Here is a 15,649-nt window from a genome sequence, read left to right as displayed (position 1 = left end):
GTGCACACACTTTCCACACATATACGAGCCAGACATACCAGAGTCGTTGACCTCCCACATCAAGCACGTAGCACACTGAACCAGCTTGGCAGTCATGTCTTCACCCTCTTCAACTGTGGCGTAATCACTTCACTCAACCTTCTTGTCAAAGACTCCTGAGCTAAAGCCTCCCTCTTCAATCCACAGGAACTTCCTTGGACCCTCTTTTTGGGGTAAGTCTGTGGACTTTTAATTTAGGTTAGAGGAGGAGGGAGGGAGGGAGGCCCTACTTTGTAGGACCTGGGGTCTAGAACACACCCACTCGAATAACAATCACTTACCTTCCTGACCAGCTTTGCGCTCTGCCTTCACTTCCGCCCAGCTCCCGCCACTCTCTGATGCGAAAAGACCGTTGGCGTCGAGGTAAGTTCTTAAATAACAATTATCAGTGACAGGCAACATGGTTTTGTGCGGGGGAGATCATGCCGTACCAACTTGAGTATTTTGTGGAAGTGACCAAGTTGATAGATGAAGGATGGACTGTAGATGTCATATGCATGGACTTTAGTAAGGCATTTGATAAGGTACTCCATGGTAAACTAATGGAGAAAGTGAAGTCATAAGGTGTGCAGGGTGCTCTAGCTCAGTGAATAAAGAACTGGTTGAGCAACAGGAGGCAGTAGTAGTTGAAGGGAGTTTCTCGAAATGGAGAAATGTGACCAGTCGTGTTCCACAGGGATCAGTGCTGGGGCCACTGTTGTTTGTAATATACATCAATGGGAGAGGGCAATGTTGGTATGATCAAGTTTGCAGATGACACAAAGATCGGTGGAGTCGCAGAAAGCGTAGGGTACTGTCAAAGAATACAGGAGAATATAGATAGACTGGAGAATTGGGCAGAGACATGGCAGATGGGGTTCAATCTAGGCAAATGTGAGGTGATGCATTTTGGCAAGTCCAATTCTAGAGTGAATTATACAGTAAACCGAAGCGCCTTGGGAAAAGTTGATGGGCAGAGAGATGTGGGAGTTCAGATCACTTGTACCCTGAAGGTTGCTGCACAGGTGGATTGAGTGGTCAGGAAGGCATATAGTATGCTTGCCTTCATCAGACGGGGTATTGAGTATAAGAACTGGGAGGTCATGTTAAAATTGTACAAGACATTGGTTCGGTTGCATTTAGAATACTGTGTACAGTTCTGGTCGCCACATTTCCAAAAGGATGTGGACGCTTTGGAGAGGGTGCATAGAAGGTTTATGAGGATGTTGCCTGGTATGGGAGGTGCTAGCTATGAAGAGAGGTTGAATAGGTTAGGTTTGTTTTCATTAGGAAAAAGGAGATTGAAGGGGTCCTGATTGAGGTCTACAAAATTATGAAGGGTATAGACAACGTAGATACAGATAAGATTTTTCCCAGGGTGAGGGATTCAATAATGTGGTCACGCTTTCATGGTGAGAGGTGAAAAGTTTAAGGGAGATAAACATTGCAAGTACTTTACACACAGGGTGGTAGGTGCCTGGAACGCGTTGCCAGCAGAGATGGTGGAGGCAGGCATGGTAGATTCATTTAAGAAGCGTCTGGACAGATGCATGAGTAGGTGGGGAGCAGAGGGATAAGATGCTTAGGAATAGGGCGTCAGGTTTCGACAGTACATTTGGATCGACCCAAGCTTGGAAGGCTGAAGAACCTGTTCCTGGGCTGTAAATTTTCTTGAGTCCTTGCCAGTTTTCACTCTCTTAAAGGTACAGAACACCTATAACTTCATAACAATTGTATGTCACTGCCAGCTCTGGTGGCTTTTCCTTGTTGGCGGGATGGGACAGTCAATCAGTCAAGGCATTATAATTACACATTCTGGAGGTTGTGATGTAGCTGTATATAATGTTAGTTAGAGTACAATTGGAGTAGTGCGTGTGTAGTACTGGTCACTGCACTATAGAAAGATATAATTGCATGAGAGACAGTGAAGAGATTCAACAGGATGTTACAAAAACTGAAATTACTGGAAAAGCTCAGTCGATCTGGCAACATCTGTGGAGAGAAATCAGCTGATGTCTTTGATCGAATGACCCTAGCTACCATCAGTTCTGAGGAAGGGTCACTTGACCCAAAACATTAACTGATTTCTCTCAGCTGCTGCCAGACCTGAGCTTTTCCAGCATTTTCTGATTTACAACATTTGCAGTTCTTTCTTCCCCCAACAGGATGTTGTCCAGGCTGAACTGCTTATGCTATGAAGAGAGGCTAGATAAGCTGGGCCTGTTCTACCTCGAGCAGAGAAGGCTAAAAGGGGACATGGTTGAGGTGTACACAGTTCTGAGGGACATCGACAGGAGAGACGGGGAGAAACCTTTCCCCTTAGGTGACAGATCACTGCCAAAGGGCACAGTTTTAAGGTAAAGGGCAGGTTTAGAGGGGATTTGAGGGGAATATTTTTTTCACCCAGAGAGTTATAGATAATATAGAACTCATTACCTGAAATGATGGTAGAGACATTTAAGAACTAAGCCAATAGGAAGAGCAGTAGGTCATTCAGCCCCTCAAGCCTACTCCACCATTTCAATACAATCAGAGCTCAATAGGTGAGCTCTTTAAGCACAGTAGTATATAAGGCTGTGGGTTAAGTGCTGGATATGGGATTAAAATGGATGAATGTTTGATGACCAGTGCAGACATGAGCCAAAGAGTCTCTTTCTATGCTGTAAAAACTGACAATGAAAAGCCCAGGAATAGTTTGCTAGGCCAATTGGGCGGAGTTTGATGCCGTCATTTCCTTGCCTGGGTCATTGTCAGGTGGTCCATCTGGTTTCATTCATTTCTTCAAATTTCATAATGATTTGGTATAACCACTTAGCTTGTGAGGCCATCTCAAAAGACCTTTAAGAATTAACCACTTTGAGGGTCCGAAGTCAGTAGAGCAGCGGGTAAGGACAGCAGATATCCTTCCCCAAAGAAGGACCAGATGGGTTTTTGTCATAATCGCAATCAGCAAAGGGTTTTGTGCTTGCAGCAGACTAACTTTTAACTCCTTTATTTATTTATTAATTGAATTCAAGTTCCACCAATTGCCATGATGGGATTTGAACCCCTATTCCTAGAGATTTCGCTTGAGTCACTGGCTTACTGTTTTGTACTTTGCACAAATGGTTGGCCTTAGGTAATGAGCCATGAAGCTGGTAAATAGCCCAATGATGTTAAGTTGCCTGTCCACACCCATGCATGTTTTTGCAGCAGGAGCTTTTGAATAGCTAGGTCAATGGCAGTTTCTTCTTCCAGTCAATAAAGGCTAAAATTATTAAACCAGCTCGGTCAGACACCTGGAATTTTAAATAGGATCCTTTGGTTTTTGGGGTGTTCTGTTCATTGCTCAGCAATGATAACTAACTTAGTGCAAATCCATGGATATTATTTCACTCCAGTATGATGTTTCACTTGGAGCTGGTGTACTTGGCCAGCTCCCCACGCAGCAGCAGGTGCACGGTGGCCTGGATCTCGCAGGAGCAGGTAGTGCTGCACTTGTAATCGGCCAGGTGGGAAGCCTCTCCCGCGATCACTCAGAAATATCATAGATGAATGAGTACATGATATGCATGATCTTGGAGGAGGTGTCCGTATCGAGGTGAACCTGCTTCATCGTTTTTTTCTAGATATTCATGAAGTAACTTTTTGACTTTGACGTTCTCCTCCTGCTGCTCTTGGCTGACACCTTCTTCACTGCTTTCATCATGCCCACCTTTTCCTCAACCATGGTGCCAGCCAACTTCATTTTGTCAAAGTATATAACTATGCAGGTTAGTTGACTGTAGAGGGACCATGGAAGGTGTGGAGTGGGGAAAGACAAGTTGGTATATATCAGCCATTGAACAGCTCAGATATGTTTAAAGAAACTCAATGTAGATTGGTTGTTGAGTGGTCTTGCTATGAATTTGATGAATTGGTGGAATATATCTATAGTGAGTGATCTAATTTATTTGAGAATTGTGTTAAATTAAGTACGATTAAATTTGAAACTGTAATGTACAGGATTCTAATTTTGCCTGTTCGTTGTGCTCTTATTTTGGGTGAGAAAACAGTCTCAAAAAGAGTTAATGGATTCTTTTGGATTTTGAATAGGAATGGTTTTGGTTTTTGGCCTCCTGTATACTAATAAATGTTCATGTTTTGTAGTAACAAGAAAAGTATCCCGGAATCAACTGTTGGAAAGAAAAAAGGCAAAAGGAAACATGAATCTTCCCCTGAAAATTCAGACATGGACAAAACCCCACCTCCATCTCCACCAGAAGAGGATGAATTAGGAGTGCAGGTGAATGCAACCTTTGATTTATACAAATATAAATGTAAAGTTTTGATTGAGAGTCATGCATATAAGATACATAATTAATAGAGTATTATGACCTTCATGTGTTTTGTAATGGAATGATTAGTGTACATCTTTATATTGCCATTGTTTTCACTTCTAATCTGTTCAGGTAGAAATGTTTTCCAGCGAGCTGTGTTTGCTTATGACAGAAGTCTGTTGAAATAATTGGAAACTTTTAATGAAACTTCTATTATCAGTGCAATTAAAGTCAATATAATCATTTCACTAGTTCATTGCACGTTGAAAGGTCAGGCAGCACGTATGGACAGAAAAAAATTAAAGTAAGATCAGCGACCTGAAATGTTAAGCCTGTTTTCTGCCCACAAGTATGCAGTATATTAGTATTTCCAGTATTGTTTCATTTGTTTAAAGACAGTTTCATGCTTGTCTGTTGTTGTGGGGAAAATCACCAGTCTCGGAGTCAGAATCGGGATTCAACGACCGAGTTTATTGTACAAAGAGCTCTGGGGAGAGATGTCCAGCTGTGAGCTTTCTCTCACCCTCTGAGCACATCACGATTTTTTATACATTTCATGGAATAATGGTCCGGATATGGAGGCTTTGTTTGCGCAGCATGGTTTGTTTACAGAAAACATTCCAGAGTCATTGGCAGTTTCAGAGGAATGTTAGAATCATTGTCAGTTTCAGCAGCTACACAGAAGTCCATTGCTGCAGTAATTGGTCGTGATCATTCTTTCTGAGAAGGAAGATTGTTTTTCATTCCTGCAAATCTAAGGTATTAACACTTAGTCTCAGGTAGTTAACATTTCTACTGAAGGTGGTGGCTAGACTCTGACACTTCGGGCAGTAGACGTTACTGATTTATATCCTCTCCTCCACTCGCCTTAAACTAATTAATTATCTGTGTTCTGTTTCAATTGTGCTGGTATCCTGTTGGTCTCGGGCAGTATCTGTGTTTGCTTCGCTGTACTTTTCCATTAAATGGCTCAATGGCCATCTTGTGTGTTAAGCGACCAACTTATGGCTCCATAGCCATCTTGTGTCCGTGTCCCTTGTTAGCACCCCTTTTGTCAACAGGATTCCTGATGAAGGGTTTTTGCCCGAAACATTGATTTTCCTGCTCCTCTGGTGTTGCTTGACCTGCTGTGCTTTCCCAGCACCACTCTAATCATGCCCCGTGTCAAGTTTGGAAGTAATATAGTAGGAGAAAGTGAGGGCTGCAGATGCTGGAGATCAGAGCTGAAAATGTGTTGCTGGAAAAGCGCAGCAGGTCAGGCAGCATCCAAGGAGCAGGAGAATCGACGTTTCGGGCATAAGCCCTTCTTCAGGAATGTATAGTAAACAAATATAGTAAACCATTATTTGTCCTTTGTAGAGACAGTTTAGTGAACTAGAGAAAATTCATTAAAATCATTTCCTAACCAAACACATTAAAAAAAATGCATGGTTCAGTAGTTATAGTGGATAGCAATATCCATTTCCATTATGTAAAAAAAAATCATATGAAGGGAATTTGAGTAAATTTGTCACAATTTAACTATCTGAAATAAGTAATATCACATCTAAAATTATGATTTGAATCCAAACTTGTGTATTTACTTTGGAGCAAATCATGTCTAACTTTAAGTTTGATTTGTATTTCTATACATTGTGGATTACAAAGAGAGGTCAGAAGTCACAGGGCACCAGGTTATCGTCCAACAGGTATATTTGAAATCACAAGCTTTCGCAGCACTGCTTCTTCGTCAAGTGGAGTGAAGCAAAGCGCATAGGCACATAATTAATCAGCAGAGTCATCAAATGATCATACAAATGGTGTGAGTGGCATGTTGGCAGGCTGATAATAAGTCACTGCAGGTGATCAGAAGTATCAAATGGTGTGAGTAAAGTGTCAATAGCTGAATAGCAAGTGAGGCATGACTGACAATCCAATTAAATGAGGCAGAGAGACAATTACGAAAAATTAAAAATGAGGTGGTGTTGGAGACAAACCAAATGGCTGGAACAACATTTACAGGTATGAGAGTCTAACCACAGTCATAGGTAATCCAAAACTGTCCAAATTAAGGTAGAGAGATTGTAACCAGTTATCAAGGTGATGGTGTCAAACAGGACAGTAAGGAATGTTTAGGAGAAAGTGAGGACTGCAGATGCTGGAGACCAGAGTTGAAAAGTGTGGTGCTGGAAAAGTGCAGCAGGTCAGGCAGCATCCGAGGAGGAGGAGAATCAACGTTTCGGGCATAAGCCCTTCTTCAGGAATGAGGCTGGTGTGCCAAGCGGGCTAAGATAAAAGGTAAGGGGGGGGGGGATTTGGGGGAGGGGCCAGTGCCTCTCCCCCGCCCACCCCCAACCTTTTATCTCAGCCCGCTTGGCACACCAGCCTCATTCCTGAAGAAGGGCTTATGCCCAAAACGTCGATTCTCCTGCTCCTCGGATGCTGCCTGACCTGCTGCGCTTTTACAGCACCACACTTTTCAACTCAAGTAAGGAATGTTTAACAAGTACAGCACAGTGTGGTGAGGTTACACGTATCAAGTCATGAACCCAAGATCACAATTGAGGCCACCTTCATGGGTACAGAACTTGGCTACAGTTTGTGCTTGGCGATTCTGCATTATGTATCTCAAAGGCTGCCTTGGAGTACGCTTACCTGAAGATTGGAGGCTGAATGCCCTTGACTACTGAAACATTTCCCAACTGGGAGGGAACATTGCTGTCTAGTGATTGTTGTGCTGTGTCCATTCATCCATTGTCATAGTATCTTCATGGTCTTGCCAATATACCATCTCTCTGGGCATCCTTGCCTGCAGTGTATGAGAGAGACTCCATTGGCTGGGTCAAATGAGTATCTGCCGTGTAGGTGGTGGGTGGTATTCCCACATATGGTAATTTCTATGTTGATAGTTCGGCATTTCTTGCAGAGGTTGCCATGGCAGGGTTGTGAGACATTGTGTTTGATGTTGTCCTGAAAGCTGGATATTTGCTGTGAACAATGGTCTCTTTAAGGTTTGGCTGTTGCTTGAAGGCAGGAAGTGGAGTGTAGGAATGATCTTGACGAGATGCTCATCATCAATGATTTGTTGAAGACTGCAAAGAACTTGGTGTAGTTTCTCTGTGCTGGGAAGTACTGGACAATGAAGGGTACTCGATCGGTTATGTCCTGTGTCTGTCTTTTGAGGAGGTCATTGCTGTGGCACATCTGAACTGTTGGTCGATGAGTTGAGCATGGTACCCCATTCTTATGAGGGCATCTTTCAGTATCTTTAGTTGTCCATTGTGTTCCTCCTCATCTGAGCAGTTCCTATGTACTTCTCTAGGTCCCACCCTAGACATAGAGTCATGCCGACCAGATATCGTAAATAAATCTAACCCCATTTGCTATATGTCATCCCCTTTGGGCAAGCCTTGCATATACACAGGATCTGCTCAGATGATGGGGAGCACGGAACAATGACCAGACAGCAGTGTTACCTCCCAGCTGGGGGGCATTTCGGTGGAACTGGACATTCAGCCTCCAATCCTGGGTCGGTGTTCTCCAAGGCGGCCTTCGAGATACACGCACACACAAGCGTGCACACAAGCACAGAATCACCAAGCAGAAGCTGATGGCCAAGTTCCGTACCAGTGAAGACAGCCTCAACTGTGATCTTGGGTTCATGTCATGCTACATGTAACCTCACCATACTGTTCTGTATCTGTAAAACTTTGCTTACTGCCCTGTTTTGACACCACCTTGATAACTTATCTCTCTACCTTAATTCATTCGTACAGTTTTAGATTAGTTGTTACTTTTGTTAGACCATTGATATGTGGCACTTATGCCTATCATGTTATTCCAGCCATTTAGTTTGTCTTCAGCACCATCTTTTGATTTGTTGGAATTATCAGTCTGTTTCAATTAATTGGATTATAGTCGTCCCTTCACTTGCTATTCAGCCTGTCAACACTCCACTCGCTATTTGTATGACCTTTTGATTTCTTTGTTTATTAATTCTGTGTCTTTGTGCTTTTCTTCACTTCACCTGACAAAGGACACTCTGAAAGCTTGTGATTTCAAATAAACCTGCTGGGTTATAATCGGATGTGTGACTCGACCTTGTCCACCCCAGTCCAACACCAGCACCTCCACAAGAATCAAGGGGCATAGTTTAATTTGTGACTTGAGAAAATGATCCTGGTTGGTTGGAAAAGCATTTACTTTAGGTTTTCTTGTGTTGAATGGTGCTTTAGAAAACAGTAAAAGAGAGAAAGATTGAGAATATGTTTTATGCAGTGACAGAGAAGTTTTTTCCAGTAAAACCGAACCATCCAGAAGGTTACTTTGAGAGAAGCAGGCATTCAGAGCGAAAAGACCTTTACCAGCAACAACATAGTTTAGCAGCCTCCGCAACAGTCAGGGTAGAAGCAAAGATGTCCTTGGCGGCTTGGAGGTTAGTAAGGGAAAAGCTTTAGAATCTGAAGTCTTGAAGGAATTTGAGGAAGATCTCCTACAAGGCTGTTGAATGTATGAGTTAAGGAGTTAGTGATGTGGTTTTGCCTCCAGGATATCTTTACCTGATGCAGCAATGCTTCTGATGTGCCTTGTAACAAAGGAATTAGATGTTGATAATGTGGTATTGAAAGATCCAGCAGATATTTATTACTGCTCAGTAATGTAAACACATTTGATATTTACAAGCACACCTGTGTCTGACTGACAAGCTATTTGATGATTATAGAGTAACATGCTTCCATCAACATGTCATGCTTCATGGTCTGTGTTAAAGAGCCTCAAATGTTTATACACTAAGCTCATATGCTGTAAGGCGATATTGATATAATGAGCATGTCTCTTGCAAGCTGTGCTAACAGCTGGCTCTAAGACATAAAATTGTATTTGAGCTGTTTCATTTAAGGCTCACATGAAAAGACACCAGTGGGAGAATTGAAATATAGACTGAGGTTTGAGTATCTGTAAGGTTATTGTTGAGGGTAATAGGGTTGAATATTTTTTGATACTTGTAATAAGATCCATTATATAAGAATGATTTGAAATAGTTGGTCTTTTTTCCTTCTGAATGTAGTAAACTTTGTTCTTCCATTTTAAAAAAGTAGATTAACCACTACATTAAACAAACAGCACATAATAAAAATAATCTATCAAGTTGGTTTCACTCGGGGATTCTGAATTGTTCAGAAGCTATACTTTTATCCTAGGATTCTCTGGGAAGCAAGGGAGGAGATTGCAGAGCCATTGGCCTTGATTTTTATGTCCTCGTTGTCTACAGGAGTAGTGCCAGAAGACTGGAGGCTAGCAAATGTGGTTCCCTTGTTCAAGAAGGGGAGTAGGGATAACCCTAGTAACTATAGGCCGGTGAGTCTCACTTCTGTTGTGGGCAAAGTCTTAGAGAGAATAGTAAGGGATAGGATTTATGCACATCTGGATAGGAATAATGTGATCAAGGATAGTCAGCATGGTTTTGTGAAGGGCAGGTCGTGCCTCACAAACCTTATTGAATTCTTTGAAAAGATGACGAAGGAGGTTGATGAGGGGAAAGCGGTAGATGTGGTATACATGGATTTTAGTAAGGCGTTTGATAAGGTTCCCCATGGTAGGCTACTGCAGAAAATACGGAGATATGGCATTGAAGGTGAGTTGGAGGTTTGGATTAGGAATTGGCTGGATGGAAGAAGACAGAGGGTAGTAGTTGATGGCAAAGTTTCTTCATGGAGTGCCGTATGTAGGTAAGTGTGAGGTGATTCACTTTGGTAAGAGTAACAAAAAGATGGGGTACTGGGCTAATGGTCAGTTACTTGGTAGTGTGGATGAGCAGAGGGATCTTGGTGTCGATGTACACAGATCTTTGAAAGTTGCCACCCAGGTAAATAGTGCTGTGAAGAAGGCATATGGCGTACTGGCTTTTATTGGTAGAGGAATTGAGTCCTGAGGTCATATTGCAGTTGTATAAGACTCTGGTGCGGCCGCATCTGGAGTATTGTGTGCAGTTTTGGTCGCCATACTATAGGAAGGATGTGGAGGCACTGGAATGGGTGCAGAGGAGGTTTACCAGGATGTTACCTGGTATGGTAGTAAGATCGTATGAGGAAAGGCTGAGGCACTTGGGGTTGTTTTCATTGGAGAAGTGACTTGATAGAGGTGTATAAGATGATTAGGGGTTTAGATAGGGTTGACCGTGAGAACCTTTTCCACATATGGAGTCAGCTATTACGAGGGGGCATAGCTTTAAATTAAGGGGTGGTAGGTATAGGACAGATGTTAGGGGTAGGTTCTTTACTCAGCGAGTCGGGAGTTCATGGAATGCCCTGCCAGTAGCAGTGGTGGACTCTCCCTCTTTATGGGCATTTAAACGGGCATTGGATAGGCATATGGAGGATAGTGGGCTAGTGTAGGTTAGGTGGGCTTGGATCGGCGCAACATCGAGGGCCAAAGGGCCTGTACTGCGCTGTATTCTTCTATGTTCTATGTGTTAAGTTTTGGAGAAAAACTAACCAAAGCATAGGAGTTGTCCAAGAAGAATGCTCAACAAACTCAAAACTCGAGCAGACAACAAGGCTAAAACTTAATTTTGTTGCTGAAAACCTTTTTCTGGTAATTATTTAAGGCAAGTTTCACAAGACTGTACCAAATCAAAATGCAATTCCATAATAATTTATTGCGAGTAGAATCATAGAATCCCTACAGTGTGGGAAAGGGCCCTTCGGTCTAACAAGTCCACACTGACTCTTCAAAGAGTAGCCCACCCAGGCCCATTCTCCCCCACCTCCACCAATTATCCTATATTTACCCCTGATTAATGCACGTAACTTATACGTTCCTGAACACTTTGGACAATTTAGCATGGCCAGTTCACCTAACCAGTGCAGCTTTGGATTGTAGGAGGAAACCAGAGCACCCGAAGGAAACTCACGCAGACATGGGGAGAATGTCTTTCTGGAGTTTGCACAGTCGTCCAAGGCTGGAATTGAACCCGGGTCCCTGGCGCTGTGAGGTAACAGTGCTAACCACTGAGCCACCGTGCCGCCCCAGGTTCTATTCTCTCTTTCGTTATTCTTTTTCCTTTAATATAAATAATCTTTTTCAATTCACCCTAATCATCTGAAACCAAGCCTATCTCATGGCCCCTTTACACCCTCCTGATCTCCTCCAGTAACCTCCTGTATCCCCATTATATCTCCAGGGTTTCCTTGATCCCAATTGCTTGTACCTGAGCCATGCCCCCCTCCCTTTTACTTGGGGAAATTTTCCAAAATTTGCTGGACTCCGGGGGCAGTTCCAGCAGATTGAAAACAACAAATATGATCCCACTGCTTTTAAAAAAAAAAGGGACAAAATTCTTTGCCACACATGCAGCAGGTGATTGGTCTCTCCCCAGTGTGACTGCAAAGGCTTTCCATCTGAAAAGGATAATGGAATTCTTTAACAAAATCCTCATTTTTACGGTTTCTCCATGGTGCTGAGCAAACAGGACTGAATGGATGGGTTTCCAGTTATGATGGATAATTGAAAACTACACTGCGGTCATCACTTTTCCAGTGTTTCTCCACAGCCCTGGAACTGTTATGACAATGCCAATTGACCTGCCATGATTGATAATTAACTCCTTTACAACAAGGAGAAAGGGAGGGCTGCAGATGCTGGAGATCAGAGCTGAAAATGTGTTGCTGGAAAAGCGCAGCAGGTCAGGCAGCATCCAAGGAACGTTTCGGGGAAGAAGGGCTTATGCCCGAAACATCGATTCTCCTGTTCCTTGGATGCTCCCTGACCTGCTGTGCTTTTCCAGCAATACATTTTCAGCTCCTTTACAACAATCCCATTTTCATAATTTTTCCATGGTACAGGTATCCTTGTGTCTTTCTGGTTGCATGATTAAATGAAGACTTGTCCTCATACAAAACAAATTTGTGGCTTAATTGTTCCTGGGAAATGTGCTATGTTTCTTTCAGACTTTTAAGAACAATGAAATCTCTCTTTATAGTCACTCCAAACAGGAGGACTCATCCTGTGCATGTGGTGTTAGTACGTTAAAGAGATATTGTAACAGTCAGAAAAGTCTGTTTATGGTGGTGAAAGAAAAGTAGGGAGAGAACTTAAAATATTTAAATGATTTTTGAGAATGAATCAGGAATTGAAAATTTTAAAGTCAACCCTTCAGTAATCTGATTGAATAATATGGAGATATTTAAAAGGTTAGATGGGAATATTATGTAATCTCCCAGAATACTTAAATCAATTTGAGTAAATAGGCTAGGTTATAAGGCATGGTATTAAAGTAGGGGATGTGCCACCCATTGGACAAACATCCATATATACTCAACCCAGACAAGTTAGGTCAGATGTGGAAAGAGATCTAGTTTATAATGGACCTAGACATTATTGAATTGAGTCAATGTAACTGGAGCTCCCTTATTTTGATAGTACTGAAGCCAGAGGGATCACAAACATTATATATAGATCATCACAAAGTCCAGTTAAAGTAACAGGTGGGGTCATATCCAATTCCACAATTGGAGAATTACATTGAGAGAGTTAGGTAAATACAATTTGTTACAAAAACTGGTTGAAAAAGGCTATTGGCAAGTTTCATTGATGCAGCTAAAGGAATATTAGCATTTGTAACCACAAATGGACTTTTTAAATGTTAAATCATGCTGTTCACACTGAAACTTATTGGCAACTTTTCAATGATGAATTGAAAAGATCATTGAAGGATTATGCAGCTGTGTTGCATACACAAATGTTTTTCAACCAAACCTGAGAGACCCATTTACAATACGTGAGCAAATTGTTCAGTCAATTGCTAAGAGTAACTTGGATAAAAAATGAATTTGCCAGAGCAAAAGTGATATTTTTGGACCAAACTGTAGGATAAGGCAAAAGAATGAGAGCTATCTTAGAATTTCCCATGGCTAAGACAAGATGAGAGAATTTTCAGTATAATGGCATAAGTGGATTCTAGTAGAAGTTGGTTCCAAATTTCAACATTGCAGTGACTCCTTTGACAAATTTGTTTAAAGGGCAAAAAATGGAAATGAACAAAAGACTCTTAGTGTACCTTTGACAACTTGAAAGCTGTATTGAACACTGCGCAGTTTTAACATCACTAAATTACGCTAAGCCATTTGAACTGTTGATGCCAGCTATGTTAGTGTTGGTGCAGTGTTATTACAAGAGGGCAACATGAGTATCAAACAACCAATCTGTTATTTTTCATGTGAATTGAATGCATGTCAACAGAAATGTTCAACTCTGGAAAAACAATCAGAGTTTAGTATTGGTTCTACAGCATTGAAATCTACATTTCTAACAACTGTGCAGATGCAGTTTTTTTAAGAATCCCTACGGTGTGGAAACAAGCCCTTCCACCTAAAAAGTCCACACTGACCCCTACCCCTACCCCAACCCAATTGTCCCACATCTACTCTTGACTAATGAACCTAACCTACACACCCCTGAACACTATGGGCAATTTAGCATGCCAATTCACCTAACCCCCACATCTTTGGATTGTGGGAGGAAACCAGAGCACCCGGAGAAAACCCACGCAGACACTGCGAGGATGTGGAAACTCCACACAGACAGTCACCCGAGGTTGGAATCGATCCAGAGTCCCTGGTGCTGTGAAGCAGCAGTGCCAACCACTGAGCCACCGTGTCACCCAGTTGTTTATGTGGATTGTAACCTTGAACATTTTTGGAACAATTTCATCACTAGAATTTGAGACTTTGGAGTTTAATGCTACTTTCATACAGTGTATCATTCATGAAACATAGAGGCAATGTCTTAGGTGGTATTGCTGAAGAATTTAGGAAAAACAGATCAGAGCAGGAGTTAATGTTAAGGTCCTGAGGAGTGGCTGAACAAAGTGACCTTGAAGTGCGGATTCATAGCTCCTTGAAAGTGGAGTCGCAGATAGATAGGATAGTGAAGAAGGCATTTGGTATGCCTTCCTTTGTTTGTCAGAGTATTGAGTACAGGAGTTGGGAGGTCATGTTACGGCTGTACAGGACTTTGGTTCGGCCACTGTTGGAATATTGCGTGCAATTCCGGTCTCCTTCCTATCGGAAAGGTGTTGTGAAACTTGAAAGGGTTCAGAAAAGATTTACAAGGATGTTGCCAGGATTAGAGGATTTGAGTTATAGGAAGAGGTTGAATAGGCTGGGGCTTTTTTCCCTGGTGCATCAGAGGCTGAGGGGTGATCTTTATAGAGGTTTATAAAATCATGAGGGGCTTGGAAAAGATAAATAGACAAAGTCTTTTCCCTGTGGTGGGGGAGTCCAGAACTAGAGGGCATTGGTTTAGGGTGAGAGGGAAAAGATGTAAAAGAGACCTAAGGGGCAACCTTTTCACACAGAGGGTGGTGCATGTATGGAATGAGCTGCCAGAGGAAGTGGTGGAGGCCGGTATAATTGCAGCATTTAAAAGATATTTGGATGGGTATATGAATAGGAAGGGTTTGGAGGTATATAGGCCGGGTGCTGGCAAATGGGACTAGATTAGGTTGGGACATCTGGTCAGCATGGGCAAGTTGGACCGAAGGGTCTATTTCTCTGCTATATACGGAGACATGGCTAGAACAGGGACAGGATTGGCTGTTGCAGGTTCCGGGATTTAAATGTTTTAGTAGGGTCAGAGGTGGGGGTAAAAGAGGGGGAGGTGTGGCATTGCTTGTCAAAGATAGTATTACAGCGGTGGAAAGGACGATGGATGAGGACTTGCCATCCGAGGTAGTTTGGGCTGAGGTTAGGAATAGGAAAGGTGAGGTCACCCTGTTAGGAGTATTTTACAGGCCTCCTAATAGTCCTAGAATCATTGAAGAAAGGATAGGGAAGGTGATTCAGGAGATGAGTGACAGAAATAGGATCGTTGTTATGGGGGACTTTAACTTTCCTGATATTGATTGGGAAAGCTATAGCTCAAGTTCGTTAGATGGGTCAGTGTTTGTTCAATGTGTGCAGGAGAGTTTCCTGACACAATATGTAGACAGGCCAACAAGAGGTGAGGCCATACTGGATTTGGTTCTGGGTAACGAACCAGGCCAGGTGTTAGAATTAAAGGTAGGTGAGCACTTTGGGGATAGTGACCATAATTCGGTGATTTTTACTCTCATGATGGAGAGGGATAAGTGTGTACTACAGGGCAAGAGTTATAGCTGGGGTCAGAGAAATTATGATGCGGTGAGGCATGACTTAGGATGTGTGGCTTGGAAAAGTAGACTCCAAGGCAAGAGTGTAAATGATATGTGGAGCTTGTTCAAGGAGCAACTATTGAGTGTCCTTGATAATTATGTACCTGTCAGGCAGGGAGGAAAGGGTCGTGCGAAGGACCCGTGGTTTAATAAGGAATTGGAA

The 15,649-nt window shown here is 42.4% G+C and overlaps 1 protein-coding gene across 1 annotated transcript in view; it reads left to right on the top strand.

Moving 5' to 3' along the window:
- Positions 1-15,649, top strand: part of chd7 (chromodomain helicase DNA binding protein 7) — a 356,622-nt gene that overhangs the window by 146,199 nt on the left and 194,774 nt on the right. Inside the window, exon 4 of the mRNA XM_043689312.1 lies at positions 4,147-4,282. Within this exon, the coding sequence (XP_043545247.1) occupies positions 4,147-4,282 (136 nt within the window). The remainder of the gene's footprint in view (positions 1-4,146; positions 4,283-15,649) is intronic.

This window comes from Chiloscyllium plagiosum, chromosome 4, assembly GCF_004010195.1.
Source record: "Chiloscyllium plagiosum isolate BGI_BamShark_2017 chromosome 4, ASM401019v2, whole genome shotgun sequence".
Lineage (NCBI taxonomy): Eukaryota > Metazoa > Chordata > Chondrichthyes > Orectolobiformes > Hemiscylliidae > Chiloscyllium > Chiloscyllium plagiosum.
This window is presented reverse-complemented; position numbering and strand designations above follow the sequence as displayed.